At 48.1% G+C, this 24,606-nt stretch overlaps 1 protein-coding gene across 2 annotated transcripts in view; it reads left to right on the forward strand.

Moving 5' to 3' along the window:
- Positions 1–22,046: 22,046 nt before the first annotated feature.
- The window catches only part of LOC130852219 (feline leukemia virus subgroup C receptor-related protein 2), a 51,810-nt gene continuing 49,250 nt past the window's right edge, over positions 22,047–24,606 (forward strand). For both annotated transcript variants that reach the window (XM_057733050.1, XM_057733051.1), the window contains exon 1: positions 22,047–23,172. In XM_057733050.1, coding sequence (XP_057589033.1) covers positions 22,432–23,172 — 741 coding nt within the window. In that variant the 5' untranslated portion in view covers positions 22,047–22,431. The remainder of the gene's footprint in view (positions 23,173–24,606) is intronic.

Raw genomic sequence — 24,606 nt, forward strand, 5'->3', positions numbered from 1 at the left:
TAAATTTACTTTCATAAAAATGAAATGAGGGACTTCCCTGGTGGTGCAGTGGATAAGACTCCATGCTCTCAATGCAGGGGGCCCGAGTTCCATCCCTGATCAGGGAACTAGATCTCGCATGCATGCCACAACTAAGAGTTCACATGCCACAACTAAGGAGCCCACGTGCCACAACTAACACCCAGTGAAACCAAATAAATATATATATATATTTTAAATGAAATGATTTAAAGAAACATGCTAAAAACTACAGTCGATTAGGAAACATCACTCTTGTTAATGTACTTGGTATGTAAATATTTGCTCTGCTTTCTGTTGTTGCTTTTTAATGTGCATTGTAGACAAGAAAGGGGTAAAAGAGAGATGAATAAAACTTCCATGTTGGCCAAAACCAACAGATAGATAGAAAGATAGGTAGATAGATGATAGATAGATAGATAGATAGATAGATAGATAGATAGATAGATAGATGATAGATAGATATAGATAGATAGATAGATAGATAGATAGATAGATATAGATAGATAAGTAGATAGATATAGATAGATAGATAGATATAGATAGATGATAGACAGATGATAGATAGATGATAGATGATAGATAGATAGATGATAGATGATAGAGAGACAGATGATAGATAGATAGATGATAGATAGATAGATAGAGATAGATGATAGACAGATGATAGATGATAGATGATAGATAGATTAGATAGATAGATGATAGATAGATGATAGATAGATAGATAGATAGATAGATAGATAGATGATAGATAGATATAGATAGATAAGTAGATAGATAGATAGATAGATAGATAGATAGATAGATAGATAGATAGATATAGATAGATAAGTAGATAGATATAGATAGATAGATATAGATAGATGATAGACAGATGATAGATAGATGATAGATGATAGATAGATAGATAGATAGATGATAGATGATAGAGAGACAGATGATAGATAGATAGATGATAGATAGATAGATAGAGATAGATGATAGATAGACAGATGACAGATAGATGATAGATGATAGATAGATAGATGATAGATAGATAGATAGAGAGATAGATGATAGATGATAGATAGATATAGATAGATAGATAGATGATAGATAGATAGATAGATTAGATAGATAGATGATAGACAGATGATAGATAGATAGATAGATAGATAGATAGATAGATAGATGATAGAGAGTTAGATGATAGATTTATATTTAGATTTTTAAAGCCGGTGAATACAAGGTATAAATACTAAAGTTTGGAAGCCCAGCAACATCTCTGAAATTTCTCCTTTCTGTTTTCTCTAGAGAAACATCCAAGTCTGAAAAGTGAAAAGCAACATATCTCATTTCCCCCTCTTGAGGCATTTTAAAATACTGACACTAAACTTTCCAAACCATCTTGCTACGTGCAGTCATAGATCAGCTGTGGAGATCAGCTCTTCATAGCAGTGCCGTTGGAGCAGTGAAATCAGGTTAAGAGTTTCATCAGTACCAGGTCCGGCCCCATCCCTATTAGTGCATCTTCTCTGAGTGAAGTCAGCACATTCATACCAAATGCTTATCAAATGCCCACTGGCACAGGGCATGTTTGGGGTGTCAGAGTTACTCCAAGTGACTATTAAGGTGAAGACCCAAATCCCTGATAGGACCTCAGACACCTCACATCCTCTGCCCCCCAGCTCATCTCACACCACCCTCATCTCTGCACTGTCCTCTGTCCCTTCCCTCAATTTCCATGCTACCTCTGACTTCAGAATCTTACTCAATGCTGATCAATCTCAACTGACCACTCTTCATCCTGTACTCCCCCTTTATCTGATTATCTCCTGCCTTTTCTTCAGATATCTGTTTAGGGAGGTTTTGCCCAATTCCCCAGCTAAATCATATCCCCACTATCACATGGTTTCATAGCACCACACACACTTCCTTCGCAGCCATGAACAGACTGAAATTTCACATGTATCTGTGTGCTTATTTGGCTAACATTTTATCTCCATTCCTAGACCATGAGGTTCTATGACGTCAGAACCTTGCAAAGGCTTTGCTCAGCTTTGCAATCTCAGCCCCATGCACAGTAGCAAAGAGCCTGCCACACCGTAGGAACTCAGTAAATATTTGTTGACTGAATGAGTGAAAGAATGGATGGATGGATAGATGGATGGATGGAGCACAGAGCCTGCCTTTTTTAAAAAAAGATTATTTATTTATTTATTTATTTATTTTGGGCTGTGTTGGGTCTTTGTTACTGTGCGTGAGCTTTCTCTAGTTGTGATGAGCGGGGCTACTCTTCTTGTGGTGCGAAGGCTTCTCAGTGCTGTGGCTTCTCTTGTTGCAGAGCATGGACTCTAGGCAAGTGGGCTTCAGTCGTTGTGGCACACGGGCTCAGTAGTTGTGGTGCATGGGCTTAGTTGCTCCACGGCACGTGGGATCTTCCCGGACCAAGGCTCGGACTCATGTCCCCTGCATTGGCAGGCGGATTCTTAACCACTGTGCCACCAGGGAAGTCTGAGCCTGCCTTTTAGGAATGTATAATCCAAGACAATTCTTATTCTGACAGTGGAGTACAAGCAATAAAATTACCGTTTGACCAACATATGCAGAGTAAGCATCGGTCAGATCTTTTAAGAGCAGAAGGGAAGGGATTCATTCCTGCAGAGGTGGTAAAAGTTGGGGACAGGAGCCCCAGATGGGGCCACAGGAGACATAGGTGAGCTGTGTCTCTTGAGTCACACTGTCGTCTAGCTTTTAGTCATGTATCTAGATGTCGCCAGACAGAGGCAAGGACCAAGATCAAAGTAAAAGCAAGCAGGAGTCCTGAGTAGGATTCTCTAAAAGGACATTTACCTCTGTCCGCCCTCATCGGTCTCTGTTCTATTCCTCAAAGTCCTGCTTCCACGATAATATACAATGGAAGCTAGCCTGCCTCCCTGCCCAGCTGGCTCTCAATGCCTTCACCCCCTACACACACACACACACACTCTCTCTCTCTATATATATATATATATATATAAACCAGTCCTCTGACCCAGAAAGATAAAAGACACATCCTTAAGCAGCCTCTTCAATTGGAGCCTCAAATATGACAGCCATGTTGGTTTCTCTTGAGAGAGAATGATAAAGGCAAGGCATCCACCCTTATCGTGGACAAAAGCACCAGCAGTGACTAATGGCGGGCAGTCAAGTGGCTGCCCAAACAGGCCATTCATAACCCATGAGCAAAGGCAGAGACTGTCTCTGTCTTGGTTACTTCTACATCCCTAGTGCCCAGCACAGGAGGCACTTAATATTTGTTTGTTTGATAAATGAAGGAAGGGAAAAAGGAAGGAAGGAAGGACTTCTTATCATCTCAAGGCTTGTCTACTTCAAGTTAAAATTACCTATGGCCCCTCAGATGCGGTCCCATTATTTATCCCCAGGGGTAGGAAGAACAAGGCTGTAGGAATCTTGAGGAGCCAGGCTGGCTGGGTGGATGTGGTGGCCTCCAGGAAGTTTAAAGTACTATTAGGGTGGGAATCTAGCTGTGTCTCGGTGTAACTCCTGGGGGCTGAAGATAGGGTGTCACTTGAACTGTGACCTAGAGCTGAGATGCAGGTGAATAGAGGGGTCATTTTTCACCACCCAGAATCCATGCCTCCTTCTTTTGATAAAGCACCATAATTTCCTTTTCAAGAATTGCCTCTTTCCCATGTGTAGAGCTGTCAATCAGGTGCCTTGCCCTATCTGGCCAATGTGTAATCATGTGACCCAGGCTGGGCCAAGCAGACGCCATCCTGAGAATGACTCGCGCAGAGCAAAGGAAAGACCCAAAACACAGTGGGAGCCCTCCACTCCCAGTGTGAACCCTGACTGAAGAATTCTGTGGTGGAGAACTGTCCTGAATCTTGCCTTATTCTGAGCCTTTCCTTCAGCCTTCCTTTGGATTCTGTGAGCCACACCATCTCTTTCCAACAAATTCACTTTCTTTTTAGATCAGCCAGAGTCAGCTTCTGTTAAGAAACTCAAAGCTCAGGAATGATGACTCATACCTGGGTTTCTCAGGAAGGCAGAGCGCGCTGAATCCTAATTCTCAGGGGCCAACAGGAGTAGACTGTTTCCTGAGAGCATTCTGGGATGTCCTGTTTTCCATGAGACACGGGCGTCCAGCCAGCAATGCACCAGCCTCTGACGTGCCTGACCCAAATACGACCCATCAATGCCTCTGGCAAGAACCCTAGGCTCTAATTTGTAAACCATCACTGGGAGGGAACTTTGTAACTCACCCTCCAGGCTGCACTCTCCAACCCCTTAGTTCACTCTGTGGGGAGTCCAGCCAACCTGCCCAGGGGCAATATTCAAAATTCAGGCCGGACACTAGCCAATCAGAATGGACGCTGGCGTTGGAGCAGAGTGCCGCAGCACTAGGGCAGGGGTATTGGCCAGCGAGAATGGAAATACTTTTTTTAACATTTTAACAACTGGTTCAACTGCACTGGGTGCACACCACCTGGGTAGCAGCTTGGCATCTTTATTACTGGGAACACCTCTGAGGGAAGACTCTCTCCAGTGTGTATAATTCTGCTCCCCTCTGGGACATCCCTGGTGGTCCAGTGGTTAGGACTCTGTGCTTCCACTGCAAGGGGCGCGGGTTTTATCCCTGGTCAGTGAACTAAGATCCCACTTGCCACGCAGGGTGGCCAAAAAATAAAAATTAAAAAAAAAAATTCTGCTCTCCACTCCCTTTGCATACCCCACCCCTCATCTGTCCCTACCTAGCCCAGGGCTTTACATTTGCCCAGAGCAGGTGGTTAACATACATTAGTTTAAAAAAATAATAAATAAATAAATAAATAACGTTTTAAAATCTCAGGGTAGAAGAAAAAAAATGAAGAGAAAAAGAAGGGGTAGAAGGAGGGAAGGAAAGGGAAAAGTCGAGTCTGTTTTAGGAAAATCACACTGGACCTTCCCCCTGCCTTCCCACTCCCCCAGCCCAAAATGTTTATGTACATGCTCATTTGAAATAAGCATCAACGGTGCCCTTGAAAGAGGAAAAAAGGCACGAAATAAAAGTGATAAAGGAGTAAAGGGACTATGCTGTTTAACCTTCTTGCTGGGGGCAGGAATGATAGTGGCTACCACTAATCAAACATTTACCTTATTGTCCGTTCACCGTTATTTTAGGAATTATTATTCTCCCCATTTTACAGATAAAGGAATAGATGCAAAAGAGGTGAAATGGTTTGCCCAAGGTCACACAGCTAAGTGCAGATATGAGATTCAAATTTGCCCTTGTTGCCTCCCAATCTGGAGCTACATACCTAGCTTGAGTGCTGGTGAGGGAATTTCTCAAGTCCCAGGTTACAGGCAGGACTATGGGGACAGCAGCCCTGAGTTGGTGCTGCCACCTGGTGACAAGGCAGAGAACTGTGGAGACAAACTTCCTTCTTCCTTCCCTTTCCTGGATCCATCCTCACTTCCCAGCTTAAGAGAGACCTGGAGAGTTTGCATTCTACCTCTGGCAGCCAACCATTTTTATGTTTCTGGGATACAGAGAACTGACCTCTAGATGCAAGTTGCTGCCTCATCTGGCTTCAGCATAGTGCTCTAGAAGCATCTGTTGAATAAATGAATGGCTAGGGATGCAATCTCTACAGGTCTGGGGACCAAGCTGGTCTCCACAGACAACCTCTGAAAACACTACTGTGAAGGTCTGGGTTGATCACATCCTGGTCTAGGGCCGAGACTTCTGCCTCAGTGTGAGTCCTGCACAATCCGTCTCATTGAGCACCTTCTACTCCCTGGGACCACATTCACACAGCTCGTCTTGCATTATCTAATTTCATCTGACACCCAAAAAGGTCAACGTGGCAGGCCCAGGTTCACAGGGCAGGAACTGGAGCCCAGATGCTTGGAGCCCAAGTGCAGTGTTCTTCCTGCTCCACGCCTTTGCCCTGCCACCCGGCTTCCCACCAATTCAACTCACTCCCCGAAACCTTGTTTTTGTCAGCCCAGTCATCCAGACATGATGACTCAAGAGTCGTGAGGCAGACTGCCAGGGGGAGGAGGTCTGTGTCAGCACAGAGGCTTTCCTGACCTTTAATGTAGCGGGGAGTTACCTCAATCTGAAACGTGTGACTGCTGAGTGATTTCGGTCTCGACCATAACAGGACATCATAGCCAGGCAGATAAGTAGAAGCAATTGCCACCCCCTGTGCTTCCCACAGCTCTTTCTGGGTCTTCTCCCAAACCCAAAGTCACCTGAAACGTGAAAACCAGAAGCTAAATTTACCTTTTAGACCCGGATCTTGGAACCTTGTTGGAAATGGAGAGAGAATAAAGGGTCACCTTCTAGAAGGCAGGAATTGTTTCACAAAACACGTGCTTTACTCTCTCCAAAATTAATCCAGTCACTTCTCCACTTGGTCCTCAAAGGTTGCCTCCAAAAGTACATCATTTGTGTCAGGAAATCCACTTAACATTTGGGCTATATCAACTGGTCACCCATAGTGATGAAGTAAACATAACAAAAGAGTCAGCCCCTGACACTGTGCATCTAGTGAGGGCAGATATTAGGTGGCATACTCCAAAGCAGACTTTTTTTTTTACCTGAAATATCTGATTACCCATGTAAACCAGTGATTTTGATCTCAGAGAGACAGCAGTAAGTAGTCTTGAAGAGAGATCTTAGTTCTCTGCCCGGGAACTGAACCTGGGTAGCCTGGATGAAAACCAGGAATCTTAGCCACTAGACCACCAGGGACCAGAGGCTAGAAGCAGAGTTCCCCTGGCTCTTACCCCCATTGAAAGCAAGAATATTTCAAGGAGGCAAAAATTGTACAAACAGGTACAAAGCTTATTATTAGAGACACAGCATAACATGTAGGAGAGCACACAGAGAAGCAGTTTATTTAAGACAGAAGCAAAGCAGAAATACACCTGGCGAGAAAGGGTGTGGGCATCCTCTCTAATGAGGAGGAGCACAGGAAAGAGGTGATTTAAATCACTGATATAGCACAGTTCTTCAGGGTCTTTGCTTACCTTTAGCCAATTGTCTTGTTTCTTTTTTCATACCTGACTGGTCCTAGAACCCTCCCCAAGATGTGTGCGCAGCCTCTTTGTTAAGACAGATTCCAGCTCAGAGGCCTGTGCGGATATGTCCACACTTACTGGAATGGCACCCCCTCCCTTTTTGACCCCCAAGGAGCTTTCCTGCACATGTGCAGACAGGGACGTTTCCCTTGACCTCAGGAGTGGTCATCTTATCTCTTTACTTCAGCAGAGCTCAGCTTCTGCCACCAGCTTTGTCCTTGGAGTGTCTGGGTGAGAACAAAGCTTCAGTTTTACTCCCCTTGACAAACACCAGCTGTCCAGCCCAGGGCCCATCTATCTCCTACCTCAATTTCTGCATTTGGTGGCCATCAGAATGCTTTGAAGAACTTGATGAAAACTAGGGACTCCCCTTCCCTTTACCAAATATATATGTACGCACCAAATCTGGATTATATGATTTCAAGGGTTCAGAGACTCTTGAAACCTATTTGTAGACCTCCCCAAGGTAAGAACTATTCATCAGTTGACACAGCAAGCACCTAAGACTCAGGAAACACAGCTGCTGGTAGACAGGGTGGTCCAGGGCAGGGAGCATTCAACTGGCCGTCAAAAGTTCTCATCTGTTGTCACTCTTTAGGGAGCCAGGACAGCCTTGTACTTGCAAGAAGTAAACCGACTTGACCCGAAGCCAAATGTTTGACTCAAGGGCCACTTTGATCTAGCAACTCTGATGCAATGTGTCATAAATGGTGAGAAGGAAGGAGTGGGGGCGAGGATGGTATGAGTTCAGGGATGGAATGAAGATGTATGTCAAGTATTTTACTTGATGATTTTATAAAGGTTGGAAGCTTAATGGTTTTTAAAATAGTATGGAAAAATGTCCCTCTGACAAAATGCTCTTGTGCTAAAACAGCCGTGTCAAGTGCCTTCCACGTATAGTGAATGAAAGATTAGGACAAGCTTTGTGAGACAGGTGGCTGTTGATAGAATACAGTCACAAGGGTAGGAGAAGCCCAGACTTTGTTCCTGTGGCTTAAGGTATTTATTACATCCAAAGTGCAAATGCTCCCAGTAAGAGTATTACTTTGTCTTATCAGCCATTTACACTGTAGACAGAATTTTTGCCTCTTTCTTCTCCAAAGATGTTTTCTTTGTTTGTTTGTTTTTTATAGGAGGGTAGGGAGAGCATAAGAATGCTAGAGATTGGAGGAAGGGGCATAGGAGGGACTAGAGGCATTGAAACTGCGTTGAACATGTCATGATTTCTATCAGGATTGATCCTGGTTTCAATTGAGGCTCAGCTGATTGAATTGATTAAATCGTTTGCCTCAAGGACAAATTCTGGCCATCTAAATATTAGTCCTGATTATCACTCCAACTTCAGTAAGTGTCCTGAGTTGAGATTTTATGTTATCAACATATCTTTATGCTTCGTGTGTGTGTGTGTGTGTGTGTGTGTGTGGCTTGAGACACCCAAGTAACGGGAGACATGGCTCAGCCTCTTCTGTGCTGTTACATTTCCACAGAGGGATCCCCCATTTTTGACAGTTGGTGACGTGACCCAAGAAGCCCACCTGTTAATGCCACTTACCCCAAGACAGGCACTTCCACCCCTTCCTTTATCCCTCACCAGGGTCCCCCAGCTGCTCCCCTGCTTCTTTCTTTGTTCCCCAGTCTACTTCCCACACAGCAGCCTGTGATCCTTTTACAGTGCAAGTCGACCACCTCACTCCTCCACTTAAAACCCTCTCCTAGCTTCTTACCTCAACCAAAACCCAAGTCCTCACCAGAGCCCACAAGACCCCATGAACTGTGGCCCCCACCTATCTATTTGACCGTCTGTCCTCCACTCTTCCTTTCAGTCTCTCTGCTCCAGCCACCCGACCTCTCTATGCCTTGAATGTACCAAGCATGTTCCTACACAGGGCCTTTGCACCTGCCAATCCCTGTGTCTGGGGGTCGCTTGCTCCAGATATTCATGTGACTCGTTTCCACACTTCTGTTCAAAAGTCACCTCCTCAGAGATGCCTTCCCTAACTGCCACCTCACTCTCTGTCTTGCTACCTTGCATGACTGTCTTCCGCACTGACTGTCTTCCCCATGGGACTGTAAACTTTAGCACTTTGGGACCTTGTCACTGTTCCTTTCCCTGTGCTTGGACCAAGTCCTGGCACGTAGTCAGGGCTCCAGACAGACTTGTTGAAAGAAGAAATGAATGAGTGGGTATCATCACCCCCAGACCACCCTCCATCCCTGCCTCCCCCCACCTCTCACTAACTTTCACAAAGGGGAGGAAGGGACTGCTGGATCTCAGGACCCCACAGGTTCCTTGTGATGTCTCAGATTTCCCAGCGCTCTGGCCAGGAGCAGGATTTTGATGACCGGGGAGAGGGTGGGGATATGTCAGCTTCCAAGGGAGTGAGTGTCTGGGATACAGAGGGAAGCTCCATCACAGGACTTGGGTCCAGGCTCCAAGGGGCCACTGAGTCCTGGATTGTGTGCCAGGGAGGCTGTGGGGATGGAAACAGGATTTGTCAGTAGTTTTGTGTTGTGGTTACCTGATTCACAGGGAGAGGGGCTGTGCCAACAGAGAAATTACATGATACAGACGTTGTCACTGTATGAGTCATCTGGCTGTTTTCCATCTGAGTTTGTACCCATTCCTGACTTGGTATTTCCCACGTTGTAATCACCCACATAGCAGCACCACCATTTCTGCAGCATCCATGAACTCTCTGCACTGTGACTTTACTTTTTTAAATTGAAGTATAGTTGATTTACAATGTTGTGTTAATTTCCGCTGTACTGCAAAGTGATTTAGTTATATATACATATACATTCTTTTTTTTTTTTTTTTTTTTTTTTTTTTTGGCACACGGGCTTAGTTGCTCCGTGGCATGTGGGATCTTCCTGGAGCAGGGATTGAACCCATGTCCTCTGCATTGGCAGGCAGATTCTTAACCACTGCGCCACCTAGGAGGCCCCCATATACATTCTTTTTTTAAATATTCTTTATCATTATGTTTTATCATAGGATATTGGATATAGTTCTCTGTGCTGTACAGTAGGATCCTGTTGTTTATCCATCCTATATACGAGGGTGAGTCAAAAATTATTCGCACGCTGGTTATATTAAAACTTCTATAAATTCTATAGCCAGCGTGCAGATAATTTTTGACTCACTCTCGTATAATAGCTTATATTTGCTAACCCCAACCTCCCACTCCATCCCTCCCCCAACCGTCTCCCCTGTGGCAACCACAAATTTGTTCTCTATGTCCCTGAGTCCCTTACTCTTTTGTAGATAGGTTCATTTATATCATATTTTAGGTTCCACAGATAAGTGATACCATATGGTATTTGTCTTTCTCTTTCTGACTTACTTTGCTTAGTGTGATAATCTCTAGTTGCATCCTTGTTGCTGCAAATGGCATTATTTCATTCCTTTTTATGGCTGAGTAATATTCCATTGTATATATGTACCACATCTTCTTTATCCATTCATCTGTCTATGGACATTTAGGTTGTTTCCATGTCTTGGTTGTTGTGAACAGTGCTGCTATAAACACAGGGGTGCATATATTTTTTGTTTTTCTGGGGGTTTTTTAATTTATTTTTTTATTGGAATATAATTGCTTTACACTATTGTGCCAGTTTTTGGTGTACACCAAAGTGAATCAGCTGTATTTATACATATATCCCCATGTCCCCTCTTTCCTGCCACTCCTTCCCACCCTCCCTATCTCAGCCCTCTAAGTCATCACCCATCATCGAGTTGACCTCCCTGTGTTACGCAGCAGCTTCCCAGTAGCTATCTATTTTACATTTGGTAGTGTATATGTGTCAATGCTGCTCTCTCATTTCGACCCAGCTTCCCTTCGCCCCACCCGCCCCGTGTTGGGGTGCATGTATCTTTTTGAATTAGAGTTTTGTTTGGATATATGCCCAGGATGGCATTGCTGGATCATACGGTAGTTCTATTTTTAGTTTTCTGAGGAACCCCCATACTGTTCTCCATAGTGGCTGTACCAATTCACATTCCCACCAACAGTGTAAGAGGGTTCCCTTTTCTCCACATCCTCTCCAGCATTTGTTATTTGCAGACTTTATAATGATGACCATTCTGGTGTGAGGTGGTACCTCGTTGTAGTTTTGATTTGCATTTCTCTAATAATTAACCACGTTGAGCACCTTTTCATGTGCCTATTGGCCATTTATATTACTTCATTGGAAAAATGTCTATTTAGGTCTTCTGCCCATTTTCCTATTGGGTTGTTTGTTTCTTTGTTGTTGAGTTGTATGAGCTGTTTGTATGTTTGGGAAATTAAGCTCTTGTCGGTCGGATCACTTGCAAATATTTTCTCCCATTCTGTAGGTTGTCTTTTCATTTTGATTACCGTTTCCTTTACTGTGCAAAACTTGTAAGCTTAATCAGGTCCCACTTGTTTATTTTTGTTTTTATTCCTATTGCCTTAGAAGACTGACCTAAGAACACATTGATATGATTTATGTCAGAATGTTTTGCCTACGAGCTCTTCTAGGAGTTCTATGGTGTCATGTCTTATGTTGAAGTCTTTAAGCCATTTTGAGTTTATTTTTGTGTATAGTAAGAGGGTGTGCTCTAACTTCATTGATTTACATGCTGCTGTCTAGCTTTCCCAGCACCACTTCCTGAAGAGACTATGTGACTTCGTTTTTTAAATCACCTTAATTTTCTTACTTGAATACATGGATTTGAAAAGGAAACTAGCAGATAAGGGAGACCAACAGGAAAGGTGAGAGCAGCCAGCCCAGAGGAGGAGCTGCCTGCAGAGGTGGGGGCAGAGGGGCGGGGGCAGAGCAGGAGGGAGGGGGCTGGGAGTGGGGGCAGGTCCCAGGGGCTGAGCAGAGGGAGGGAGGAGGTGGAAGGGGAGGGGCCACAGGGCCCTGGGAGGCGGGGCAGGAGGAGGGTGCAGCCTGGGACGGAGAGCTGGGCTGGGGAGGCTGTGGAGGGGAAGCTGAGGGACAGTGGGGTGGGGGTGACTTAGAGGTGCTGTGGGTGTGGGGTTCGGGGAGGTGTGGGTGACACAGGGTGGAGGCTACAGGAGGACCTAGGGAGGGCGTGGAGGAGAGGACATGGGCGGGGTGGGGGCAGGGGCGCTGGTGGGGGATGGGGTGAGACAAAAGCAGGCCCAGGAAGGGGCTGCTGGGGGAGGGGCGCGATGAAGGTGGCCCTAAAGAGCTAAGGGAGGAAGGCTGGGGATGCGGGGGAGAAAGTGGAGGCTGAGGGCACACACTGGGGAGAGCTGGGAAAGGGCTCGGAGGAAGGGCAGGGCCGGGGAGAGACGGGGCTGGGTGTCCCCCTTCCTGGGTGGGCCTGGCTGTCCTCCCGGGACTGGACAGTGAGTGTGTTGGCCTCGGCTGGGCGGCAGCCCCTGTGTTGCTCACGGCTGAAATGGGCTCACAAACGCCTCGTACGGGGACCCCTCCTCTAAAGGAGGTCCGTCAGGGAGTCTGTGGACCTGAAAGCCATCCGTGCTCTCCCGCTGGGCAGATAAAGGAGGTCTTGGGAGCACCGGGGACTAAGAAGCATGTTAAGGAAGAAGTTGTGGAGCGGGGATGGAGACCAGAAAGGTAGGTTGTCGCAGGGAAATCTGTAACAGCGAGAAGTCCCAACAGCAAGGACACCAAGCCGTGTGTGGGCTCTGGAGCCGTCTGCCGTCTCCACAGCTTACCGTGCGTGAGAAATTGGCCCAGGCAGCCTCAGATGTGGTTGTGGTCCCGAGTCATCACTCTGGAGAGCGTGGTGGTGTCTATTAGGAAAATGGAGGAGCTTCCAAGCACCAGGAAGAGGGGAACCAGGCACCGCCCTTCTAACAGCCCCTGATTCTCAATATGTATGAGTTAAGCATCATGGAAGGCACTGCTGGTTTATCTCCTGGTTGATGGCCCCTCTTTCTGGGAACTGTCCCTCCTCGACTCCAGTGTGGTCCCCGTGGAGCTGCCTCTTTTGCCCCCATGGTCATGGTTGATGGGTCTAGGACTGGGCTAGTGTTCTGGGAGTTTGTATTTAGGACAGAAAATCAGGAGAGCCTTTCTCAGGCAGCTGAAGCTGTCAAAAGGTGGAACTCTAGCTGGAGAAAGCTAGTCTTCAGGAAGAGACAATGAAAGCTAATATGCAGGATGCTATGAACTGTTTGTGTCCCCAAAATTTATATACTGAAACCTAACCCTCAAAGTGTGATGGTGTTAGGTGGTGTGGCCTTTACGAGGTGACTGGACCATGAATGGGATCAGTACCTTTATAAAAAAGACCCCAGAGAGATCCCTTGCCCCTTCTCTATGTGGGGACATGGCAAAAGAAGCCTTTTAGGAATGGGAAGGGGGCCTCACCAGATGTGGAATCTGCTGGCACCTAGAACCTGGGACCTCCCAGCAGTAGAACTGTGAGAAATAAATTTCTGTCATGTATGAGGGTGAGTCATAACTCCAGTTATAGTAAAACTTCTGTTGACCACACTATCTTATCAGCGCTTTCCGTTCAAGGCTACTATCTCCCCAGTCACTGCTGTGCCAGTGTGAACGTGCTGCATCTGCAGTGCGAGCAAAAATGGATGCTCCATTTGTGATTTGCACAAAAGAAAAGCAGCGTGCACTGATTCGTTTTTTTGTGGTCTGAGGGTGTGCACCTCCGCACACTTCTGCCCACACTGTCGACACTCTGCAGAAACTTCGTTTGGAGGTGTTAAAGCATCCTCCCTATAGTCCTGATCATGCTCCATCGGACTTTCACCTGTTTGTTCCCTTGAAAAGCAGCCCTATGAGGACAAAGATTCACTTCTGGTGCAGAAATGAAGACAGTGGAGCATTCATGGCTTGCAGCTTAGCCTAAAACATTTTTTAATGAGGGGATACGAAAGCTTGTTGACAGATGGACAAAGTGTATTGGAAAGCAAGGAGATTATGTCGAAAAATGATGTATTTGTCTTTTCTAAAAGTTAACTGAAGTAAATGCTACTTTCAGAGTGAGGGTAATTTTTGACTCACCTCCGTTTAAGGTATTTCCGTTACAGCAGCCCAGAGGGACTGAGACACAGGGAGGCTCGGAGAGGGAAAGAGTCCTGAGTGCCGTCCAGCCCCTGGTTGGGGCAGTGCCCAGGGAAGCAGCCGTGCTCTGCCCTTTCTGCCACTTGACTGGGCACCTCCTCCGTGAAGTTCATGAGCTCCCCCAGCGCCCTCAGAACACATTCTCTTTGCGCCTAAGCTGGTTCCACTTGGCATCTGTCCTTTGCAGTCAATAGAACAGTAAAAGGAAAAGGGGGATTGAAAAAAACTAGGCTGAAGTCAGGATTCTTGGTCTCCCCATCTGAGACACCAGGAAGCACTTTCAAGGCTGCTCAGAGCTCAGGGCAGCCGACGGCATCAACTGCAGGGACCTGACCCAGCTATTGACTTGGGAAAACTTAAGGGAATCCATAAATCCTTGGGGTTTTATTTTGGACTTGCTCGTTTCTTTCTAATTAATCTATTTATTCCCAGAATCAGGGTGAGCCTGAGGCAAGTGTCCACCTGAAGCCTTGAGGGGTGTGAATCCAAAGAGTGAAAGATGCGAGGAGTTACCTTCCATACAGTTGGGTTATGGGATTTTCATGGGAATGACGTCTGAACCTAGAGCAGCTTCTGGGACCTCTGGACCTTGCAGTGGCTCAGGCAGCTGCAGGAAGGGTGGGAGGCCCAGGAGGGAAGCAGGAGAGAAACGGGTGGGGGTGGGGATGGGGGGATAATTCAGGGCACTTTTCCTTTACAACTTGTCTCTCGGCAAGATTTCCAGAAGGAGGCTGTTCCTCTCCCTCTGAGGGCGTCCTCCCTCTGCCTCCCCTTCCCCATCCAATCCCGTCCAGCCCTCGCTCTCACTGCCCCCTGCTCCCCATCCTCCTGCTGTTTGCCTGTGTTCCGTTCGCAAACTCCATTCTCACCTGGGAGACCACAGCGGCCTCCTGAGAGCTCGCTCTGTCCCCTTGCTTACCCCCCATCCCAACTGGGTTCTCCAGGGAGCCGCCAGAACAACCTCTCCCCGTGACAAATCTGACCAAGTCCCTCATCTGCTTGAAACCTCTCAGTGGCTCCCCTTTGCTCTCAGGATCGAGTGAAAAGCCCCTGATGCTTCCTGCACCACTCGCGGCTGCCTCTCCCTCCAGCCTCACCCTCACCCTCCCTCTGCTCCAGACATGTGGACTTTAACTCCTTGGAAGGCCAGCTCCCTCCTGCCTCAGGGCCTTTGCATATACTGTTCCCACTGCCTGGAATGCCCTTCCCCTCTCTTCCATTTACTTAGTTCTCACTCTTTCTTAAGGTGTGCTTTAAGATCTAGCTCATCTGTCCTTCTTTACAAATTCTTACAAATAACCCTCACAGCACTTATTCCAATTTCACTTACAGGTGTGAGTGTTGATTGATGGCTGTCCTCCCAACTAGACCATAAGCTCTGTGCAAGGAGGGAGGGAACACATCTGTCTTGCTCACCCCTGGAGCCCAGCTCTGCCACAGGGCCTGGTCGAGTCTTACCTGCCCTTCAAGATTCTGTTGGAACATCTCTCTGAGGAGCCCCCTCTGGCTCCCTGCTTTGTCAACTGTGAACCAGCATGGATCTCTACCATGTGTTCACTGCACCGACTTGCAATGATGTGTTCACATATCTGTCTCACCTCTAGTCTGCGGATTCCCTGAGTGCAAGAACCACGGTCTTTGTTGTGTTGGTTTCCCTGACACCCAGCACAGCACCAGGCCTGTGGGAGATGACTGAGAATGAAGGAATGATTGTGAAGACGGCACCCCAAGCCTGAGAGTCTCACTATACAGCGAGGGGCCAGACAAGATGATTCTGCCTCTTCTCCACACTGCGGTTCCAACATCACATAACCCTGCCTGGTCAGCACCACTCTGCTTTGTCACCCCATGTGCCTTTAACTGTTGCCCAGGCAATCAACAAATCTCACTGCTAATGCAGTTCCTCTATTTCATTATGCAAAGAAAGCTTCGCACCTCTGGGCTTTCTATAGATTATGCAAAAAAAAAAAAAAAGGCATTTTAATATCTCCTTCCTCTTTGACTCATGGTTTTTGGTTAGGGCTTTCTGATATTTGTGGAGCAACTTTTCTTGGTTTTCTAATTATTAAGAAGTACTTAGAACATATAAAAGTGCCTGAAGAACAACACAGTGGATACCCAAGAGCAAACACAAGGAAGTAAAATGGGACCCAGGTACATGGCCTTTTCCTTAGGGAAGGGCCTATACCATTTGCAGCCTCTCCAGATGTAGCCGTGTGTTTCCAGGGACCTGAAAAGTTGATTTCAAACCATGCGCCCAGGGCAGAACCTGGCACTTCTATGTCCAGGCAGGAGGCTCTCATCCCATCCTCTCTTCTAAGGAGAAGGGGTCTCCCTCCTGCCTTCGGCCTCAGCAGGCCCTGCCTACATCCCCTTCAAGGATGGACTTGGAGACTCTCTGAACTGAGAGGACCCTAGAGGGGAAGGAATCCAGAATCCCCCTCGGCACAGGAGTGCCCCCAACCATCCTGACCATGGGCTCCATGAGGTGAGGGGGCAACACCCATGGAGGAGGCGTCTCAGGAAAGAAAAGGGCAAACAGAGCAGAAGGGAGCGCTCAGAACAAGCTGGACCTGCTTTCATTCATGCTGAGGCCTCTGGAGGGGGGCTCATCAGGAACTGCATCTCAAGAGTCACTTCAGTCACACCTTCAGGTCCCCACTGGGGGCCAGACAGCCAGCTAGAGGTTGGGGGTTGACTATGAATAGAAATGATTCATAACCTTGAGGAACTCACAGTAAATGGATGACTTACAGAGGAAAATAAACATTCAGGCAACAGTGAGACAGGGGCTACCATAAACGTGGACATGCAGAGTGCGGGGAAGCCTCTGAGTCACACTTGGGCGCAGGGGAAGGCTTCCTGGAGGAGGTGATGCTTGTCCTGCAGTCGTGCTAGGCATGATGTGTTCATAATGCCTGCTGGGAGCTGCAGGTGGGTCCACCCTCCTGGAGCCAAAGGTGGGAGTGAGCGGTGGTGGGAGAGGTGGCCAGAGCGACGTCACAAAGACCTGTGTGCCAGCCAAAGAGAAGCTTCTGCAAGCTAGAGGCGGCCACTGGAGGACTCAAGGCAGGGCAGAGGCCCGGAGGGACGCGGAGAGCCCTGGGGAGCCGTGTGATGGGGAACGGGAGGCGTAAGAACAGTGAGGAGGGCGGTGCAGGATCAAGGTGAGAAGCCATGAGGATCTGAGCTAAGGTGGTGAGGAGGTCAGCACCCAGTGGACAGAGTGATGGGTGCTTCTCAGGCTCTGGGTTTGGCTGACTGGGAGCTGGAGGAGCTGTTCATTGACACAAAGGATTCCAGTGAAGAAGCAGACCTGGGCATGGCTTTTGGATGCTGGGGCAGAAGTTGAGTCACAAATGGAAGGAATCAGACCCCCACAGAGTCTACAGGCCTGAAAGTCACTAGAAGCAGGCAGAAGGTCAGAGATGGGTCAAGACTTGGGTGTGGGTAACAGGGTCTCTGACACACACCCACTTTTCTGAGGTGACACCCCAGCACAACTTTGAAGGCTACAGCTCAACTGAAAAGGCATCCCTGAGGCTCCAGGATGGGAGTCCTGGGTGTTCATTTTGGCACCAACATTATAAAGTCCAGGATGGAATTGACCTCCCCCCTGGACATCACCTGTGGGCCTTGGTGAAGCAGCTTAATCTCCATTCAATTTGATTCCATCTTTAAATTTTAAAGTCTTTTTTTAAACAAAAGTTATATATAGTTTAAAAAATCAAATAGTCATGTAACAAATCTATCATCGCTTACCCTGCTTTCTTGGTCCTCTGGAATAACTACTCTCAGCCGCTAGCAGATGATTTTTTGGTATTACCTCCATAGCTCCGAGTAACACGGGTATTTTCAGACTGTCTGATTTTGTCCACGTCAGGCATTACCTGTTGACTTTCTAGTATGGCAGACGGGGTTTGGCTCTGCTCAGCCCAGCCTCATCGCCACCACATATGTGTGCCCGCTTCCCCTTCCCCCAGCCTCCCCGTATAGCTATGTCATATTTGATTACATCAGTTTTCAGTCTTCACAGCATTATGGCTGTGTTCATGCTGTTCACAACGGAGTCACTTATGTAACCGTGACCTTGTTCCCCTTTCCTCTGTAGCTTTTCATATTCCACCGGAGTTTAAAACCGCCCCCCTCCCTCTCTAGTTATGTTTGGTAATTATCACTAGTCCAGCCCTAACTCTCTCCCACTTCTGTAAACTGCTCTCTATATGTTCAAACACGATCTTCTCAGTGTCATCTGCTTGATAAATCTTTCCTGGAGTCTTTGATCAGCTTCAGTCTGAACAGGCTGTTTCTCTGCCTGGCTCATAGCCGTGCACCCGGGACGTTCCTTTACCACGATCTTGGTGAGTCCATCACCTGCCCTCACGTCCCCGTGTGCTGGATCTGACACCTTCCTCTCTCTAGGTTTCCTCCCTTGTTTCCGTGGAGCACTTCCTTTAGCAGCTTCCTGAGAGACGGGATATGCCACTACCTTTTACAAAACTATTCACATGTGAATATGTTTTATTCTTTTTTTTTTTTTTTTTTGGTAGTTAAGGTGTAGGATTCTAGGCAGGAAATGATTCACCTTTAGAAGGCATTCTTCTACTAACATCCAGTTTCCAGGCTTGATGACAACCTGAGGACATTCTGTACCTGTTTTCTTGAAAACGTTTTATGAAATCTGTTCTTATCTCTCTGAAAACTCATTGGATCCCCTCTTCATCCCAGTTTCCCAAAATTCCGGGGTGAGGTGGAATTCAGTTCAACTCTATGGACAGGTATTGAGAAAGGCGTGTGCAGTGAAGCTTCCCTCACTCAGGGAGGCAGGCTTACAGAGACCTGCACAAGAGCTTAGAGCTGGAACACACAGGAAGTGGGGGAGGAAAGGCAGACAGGGTGTGGCGGAGTGTGCAGTAGTACACATGTAAATTACACATATAAGATGTGTAAGGGCAACATTTTTGCAAATCCCAAATGTCAGTATATTTCGAGGGGGACTCATCCAGGGTCTCAACCTGATTCATCAGCCATTTAGCTTCCCCATGCCCTTCACGTGCTCCCTGCTCCCACACCTACAGCCCCCATGGCGGTGCTGGTAAACTTCAAGCTCAGTCCTACTGCCAGGAGTAGCTGTTGGCCTCCAGGGGGCAGGCTTCGCCACCTTTCTGCAGAGAGCCTGGAAGGCTTGAGTTCAAAGCCAAAGGTTCCCCTGCAGCATCCTGAGGAGTCAGCTGGGCTAGATCCAGGAACTAGGGCCCCTCTAAGGAAACAGTCCCTAAACTGTGCTTCTCTTTCTGCTTCAAGGTGTACCTATTGATACCGATAGATAGTGCCTATTGATACTGATAAGCACATATAGTGTAAGCTGCTCAGTAAATGTTTCTTCAGTGGATGAATACAGAGGATTTCTCTCAATGTAAAATCTACCTGAAATTTGTATACCTGTCCTCCCCTTGATGGGAATCAGCCAAGAGAGTACTTCCCAGGTGGCTGTCGGATTATCATTACTGAAAAGAATTGACACGTTATATTAATTAATTCCCACAACAACCCTATGAGGCAGGTAGTTTTAATCCTCAATTTACAGATTCAGAAACTGAAAGCCAAAGAGGTAAAGTGACTTGCCCAAGATCCCAAAGTTCATAACGCAGAACAGAGCTTCCAGTCCTGAGTCGACTGAATGCAGAGCTCACAATAGATCTGACTCGCTCCACACAAAAGTCAACCCCAAGTATCGCTTGAATCCCAGGTTAGACCCTTTGGAAATTGTCATCAAACTGAAGCACTGCCCCAGAGGAGCAGATGGGAGAGATGTGTGGAAGGGAACACAGGAAACCTGTCTCACTGTTGCTTGTTCTGATGTTAGTTAGCTGTGGGACTCTGATCACACCCTCTGACTCTGGGCCTCAGTTTCCAGATCTATAAAATGAAGTTAAGAATGTATCTGCAGAGTTTGGGGAGAGGACCATGGTAACCTAGGGAAAGAAACAGTGAGAGGTCTCAGAGGGCTTTCCAAGAGAATGGGGGTTCTGTGTTCCCTGGAGAAAGATGGGAAACACTGTTGGAATTGGAGAATAGGGGATGTGAAATCAATGTAAGACTTCTTAGGTGGGTATGAGTTCCCTCTTCAAACATTTCTTTATAATCCAAGGCCCCATCATTTCTACCACAAAATGGGTGCCTCCAAGCAGTGTTCCCTCTCTTGGGAACCAGTGGTTCTACCCCCACAGGGATGCTCAAACTTGGCTGTAAGTTGAGATCACCTGGGCAGCTTTAAACATGCAGATGCTGGGGTCCACCCTCAGAGATCCTGACCTGGGGTGTGGCAGAGGGGATTGGGAATGTGAAGCTTCCCCGTGTGATTTTATTATGCATCCCAAGTTGAGAATCAAGGCCCCAGAGCTCTAAATTCTTCAACTTTCCTGTGAAGATTTAAAAAGAAAACAAGGAGAAAGCACACGCCCCCAGCGGCTCTTTAATGTGCAAACAAACAAACCACGTAAAGGTCTTTTAAAATGCAGCCTCTAATTCAGCAGGTCCAGGGTGAGCCTGAGCTTCTGCCTTGGTGACAAGCTCCCAGGGGATGCCCACACTGCTGTCCCCAGACTGTGCCTGAGTAGCTAGGCTGCAGCTTGAATGAATATGAGAATGAGAATTACGGCTCTTTAGGTCTCCTGAGACTTTAAGAATTTGCTTCACTTCTATGAGGGTCAGGTTTTTGATCTATAAAATGCAGACAAATAGTAGCGCTTACATCACAGAATTCTTGGGATGCTTACATGAGGTAATGCAGTAAACATGGTTAGCACGATGTAGATGGTTGCTTTTTAATCGTTAGGATATCTGACACTCATGGAATGCTTACTGCCTGCCAGGAATTTTCCACATGCTTTCAGGTCTTAACTCATTCAAGCCTCAAAGCAACACTGTGAGGTAGGTACTATTATTTCATCATCCCTATTTTACAGATTTTCCTAGAAAGTGAGGTACAGAGAGGTGGCGCATCTTGATTTACAGAACACACCTAGAGCAGCTTAGCCAGGGTTTGAACCCAGGGAGGATCTGGGCTCTGATCCCTCCCAGGGCATATCAGTGCAGGCCTGACCTTCTGGAGGCCCTGACTTGAGGGCTTACCTTCTGGAATGGGCTGTGGACCAGCAGGCGGCAGCCTAGAGCTACATGGGTGCGGAGTCCATCTACAGCCTAAGCCCAGAGCCAGCGCTGTGCTGGGCATTTCACCACAAAACCGCCACTGCGTCTTCAGCATCTCCTAACTCCCCTCTCTTTCCCACCCTCAAGTCCTCGCCTGGAGGTCACCCGGGGATCCACCAGGAAAGACGAGTCCTATTAAACAGGTTCAAATCTGACTGGCCCAGAATAAGATCAGGTTCGCACTGAAAGCAAGGAGCGAAGCGAGTTTTCAACAAGTCGCCTTTACCCCGGGAGCTCAACCAGCCCGGGAAATCTACAAATCTTTCTTTACACCCAAAGTCCAGCCAGGGTTGGGAAGCCCAGCCAAGTGGAAAAAGTTGGGAATCCCTCTTGGATACCACAGAGCAGTTTGGAGGCGCCGGGCATCCGTGTGGGCGCGCAGGGAATGCAGACCCGGCACGGAGAAGGCTCTATTTAGCGGATTACCTCGGAAGGACCGAGGGGATTTTCTTGCGGAGTCCCCCGAGAGGGGGCAAATGAATTAGAGGCGCAGTGCGCGGGTGGGGGTTAACTGGGCGGTTTCCATGGTGCCCGGGGCGTGGGGGAGGAATGCACCCGCAAGCGGTGGCGAAACAACTGTACTGCCCGGCCAGCGGCTGGAGAAGGCGGGCGGCTGTGGGGGCGGGGGCGGGGGCGGGGGTGGGGTGGGGGGTGGGTCGTGGGTGGGGAGGCCGCGTGGGGCGGGGGCGGGGCGGTCACGTGCGCTGGAGAGGGCAAGGCCGCAAATCGGCCGGGGAGCGACCGGAGTCGGGCGGAGCGCTGCGCGAGTTGAGAACTGTTTCCAGGACCGAGAGGCTGAACGTGGGCAGACGCCTCGGGAGGAGTCAAGGCACCGGCGGCCAGGATCAGGCTGAGGCGTCTGCAGCTGGGGGACAGCAATCAGGGTCAGAGGACGCCAAGGAAAAGTGAGAGCAGAAGCTTGGAGGCGAGCGAGCGAGCCCCACTGGCGCCTTTTACGCAGGCTGGGGACTCCGTTTATTCCTCCGGGGCTGGCCGGGCAAGTGCTACGTCAGCTCTAGGAGACCAGCCGACGCCACTGTCCCTTAAGTCGACTGGAGTCCTCAGCACCTGTCTAGGGCGCCAGGAGAGGCCGTGGTCATGGTGAGTGAGGATCCTAGCCAACAAGAGCGTGATGGCACCCCTTCGCAGACGTCCGCACTCCAGGAGAACCCCAGCGTCTCGGCCCACCCCAGCGTCTCGGCCCACCCCAGCGTCTCGGCCCACCCCAGCATCTCGGCCCACCCCAGCGTCTCGATCCACCCAAGCGTCTCAGCCCACCCAAGCGTCTCGATCCACCCCAGCGTCTCTGCGTACCCCAGTAGTTCGGCCCACCCCAGTACCTTGGCTCAACCCAGTGGCTTGGCCCAGCCCAGTACCTCCGGCCCTGAGGACCTCAGCATAATCAAAGTAAGCAAGCGCCGATGGGCGGTGGTCCTGGTGTTTAGCTGCTACTCCCTGTGCAACGCCTTCCAGTGGATCCAGTACAGCTCCATCAATAACATCTTCATGTCCTTCTACGGGGTCAGTGCCTTCACCATCGACTGGCTGTCCATGTGCTACATGCTGACCTACATCCCTCTGCTCCTGCCAGTGGCCTGGCTCCTGGAGAAATTCGGCCTGCGCACCATCGCCCTCACGGGCTCCGCTCTCAACTGCCTGGGGGCCTGGGTGAAGCTGGGCAGCCTGAAGCCACATCTCTTCCCCGTCACCGTGCTGGGCCAGGTCATCTGCTCCGTGGCCCAGGTCTTCATCCTGGGCATGCCCTCCCGCATTGCTTCTGTCTGGTTCGGGGCTGATGAGGTGTCCACAGCCTGCTCCGTAGCTGTCTTTGGCAATCAGGTGGGTCAAGGAGCCGGTGGTGGTCACTGTGGAATGCAGTGTGTTCTTGTACCGAACTGCCTCACTGTGTGCAGGCTGCAATTTTCTGACTTCAACAGTGTCTGTGACTCTGGGTGACTGTGGCTGGGTGTGACTGACTGGTAGTGTGAGTGAGTGATTGTGACTGGGTGAGTGTGTAAGAGAAGTGGGGAAACAACAGGAGGGGCCTTTGCTGTCACCCATGCTTTCTCCTCCACCAGCAGGAAGGGTGCTTCTGGAACACACGCTGTCTTTATGATCTCATGATCTCATTCCCAAACTTACGTCGCTACCTTGGACCTGTCGCTTCCAGAAAGCTTTTCCTTTTCAGGGAGCAGTCCCTGGGTGTCAGACTATTCTGTGTCATCAGAAGGTGGCAGGTGCTTTTTTCTTGTCCAACCAGCCTTAGAGCGCAGCATCTCCAGCACCACATGGAAAGGCAGAGCGGGCCCTGGTGGCGTTGGCGCTGCTCTCATCTTCTTTGTACACAGCTGAAGCCAGGACAGTGGGAACAGTGCTTTGTGCCAACCTCCCTCCCTGGGGTTTAGAGCCAAGTCCAGGAGGATGGAGTCAAATACTTGCTCTGAATTTCCAAGGCCTGGAAACCTTGGAAAGGCCTGGAAAGTTCATATCTTAATCCTTTGTCTTTCCTTCTTTTTTGAAGGAGAATCTCAAATTCTCTGCATCTCGGTGCGGATATGACCCAGAAAGGACGGCATGTTGTGAGTCAGATTGCTGTCTCCAAGAGGTTGAAGCAACTATTTACAGGCCTTTCTTTATCTGGACTGCTGCCTGGGGTCTCACTTCTTCCCAAGCACGTGCAGTTGTGGCTACGCATTTAACAAATGATCAGTAACCCTTAGTTCTTGTAGGCCTGTTTGGTCTTACCTTTTCGTTACATTTAGAGCATTTAAGCTTTCATTTAGAAAGTTCTTATTTGGGTCAGAAATTCCCAAACTTCTCTAAAGGTAAATTTCCATTCTGTTCATCTTTACCACCAGAAAGCTAACGAGCTAAATTTTTTCTGGCCAGTAAGTCCTGCCACTTGGGTAATAATGTAAGCATTCAGTGAAAGCAACAGACAGGCCTTCTCAGCACAAACAGGCAACATAAAATCCTTTACCCAGTTTTATTTAACCTGTGGCTTTGAATGTTCAGAAGATTGAATGGACTTGAGGTCTGAGGATGAGATAAGTTGGATCTTTTTGTTCAGGGCAATTAAAAAAATAGGTATTGAGGGTGACATTTACCAGCCCCCTATTCTCGAAGGTGATGTGACTGTGACTTTGAACACCTCCATTGCAGCTTTGCTGGTGGGTTTGGCATTATTGGATGTTTTCTTTATTGGAGGATAAAGCTGGGGAGCAATGGGCAGGACCTTTCAAGCTTCCAGAGGGTTAAATCTCCCTATTCGCA

Source organism: Hippopotamus amphibius, chromosome 4 (assembly GCF_030028045.1).
Source record: "Hippopotamus amphibius kiboko isolate mHipAmp2 chromosome 4, mHipAmp2.hap2, whole genome shotgun sequence".
Lineage (NCBI taxonomy): Eukaryota > Metazoa > Chordata > Mammalia > Artiodactyla > Hippopotamidae > Hippopotamus > Hippopotamus amphibius.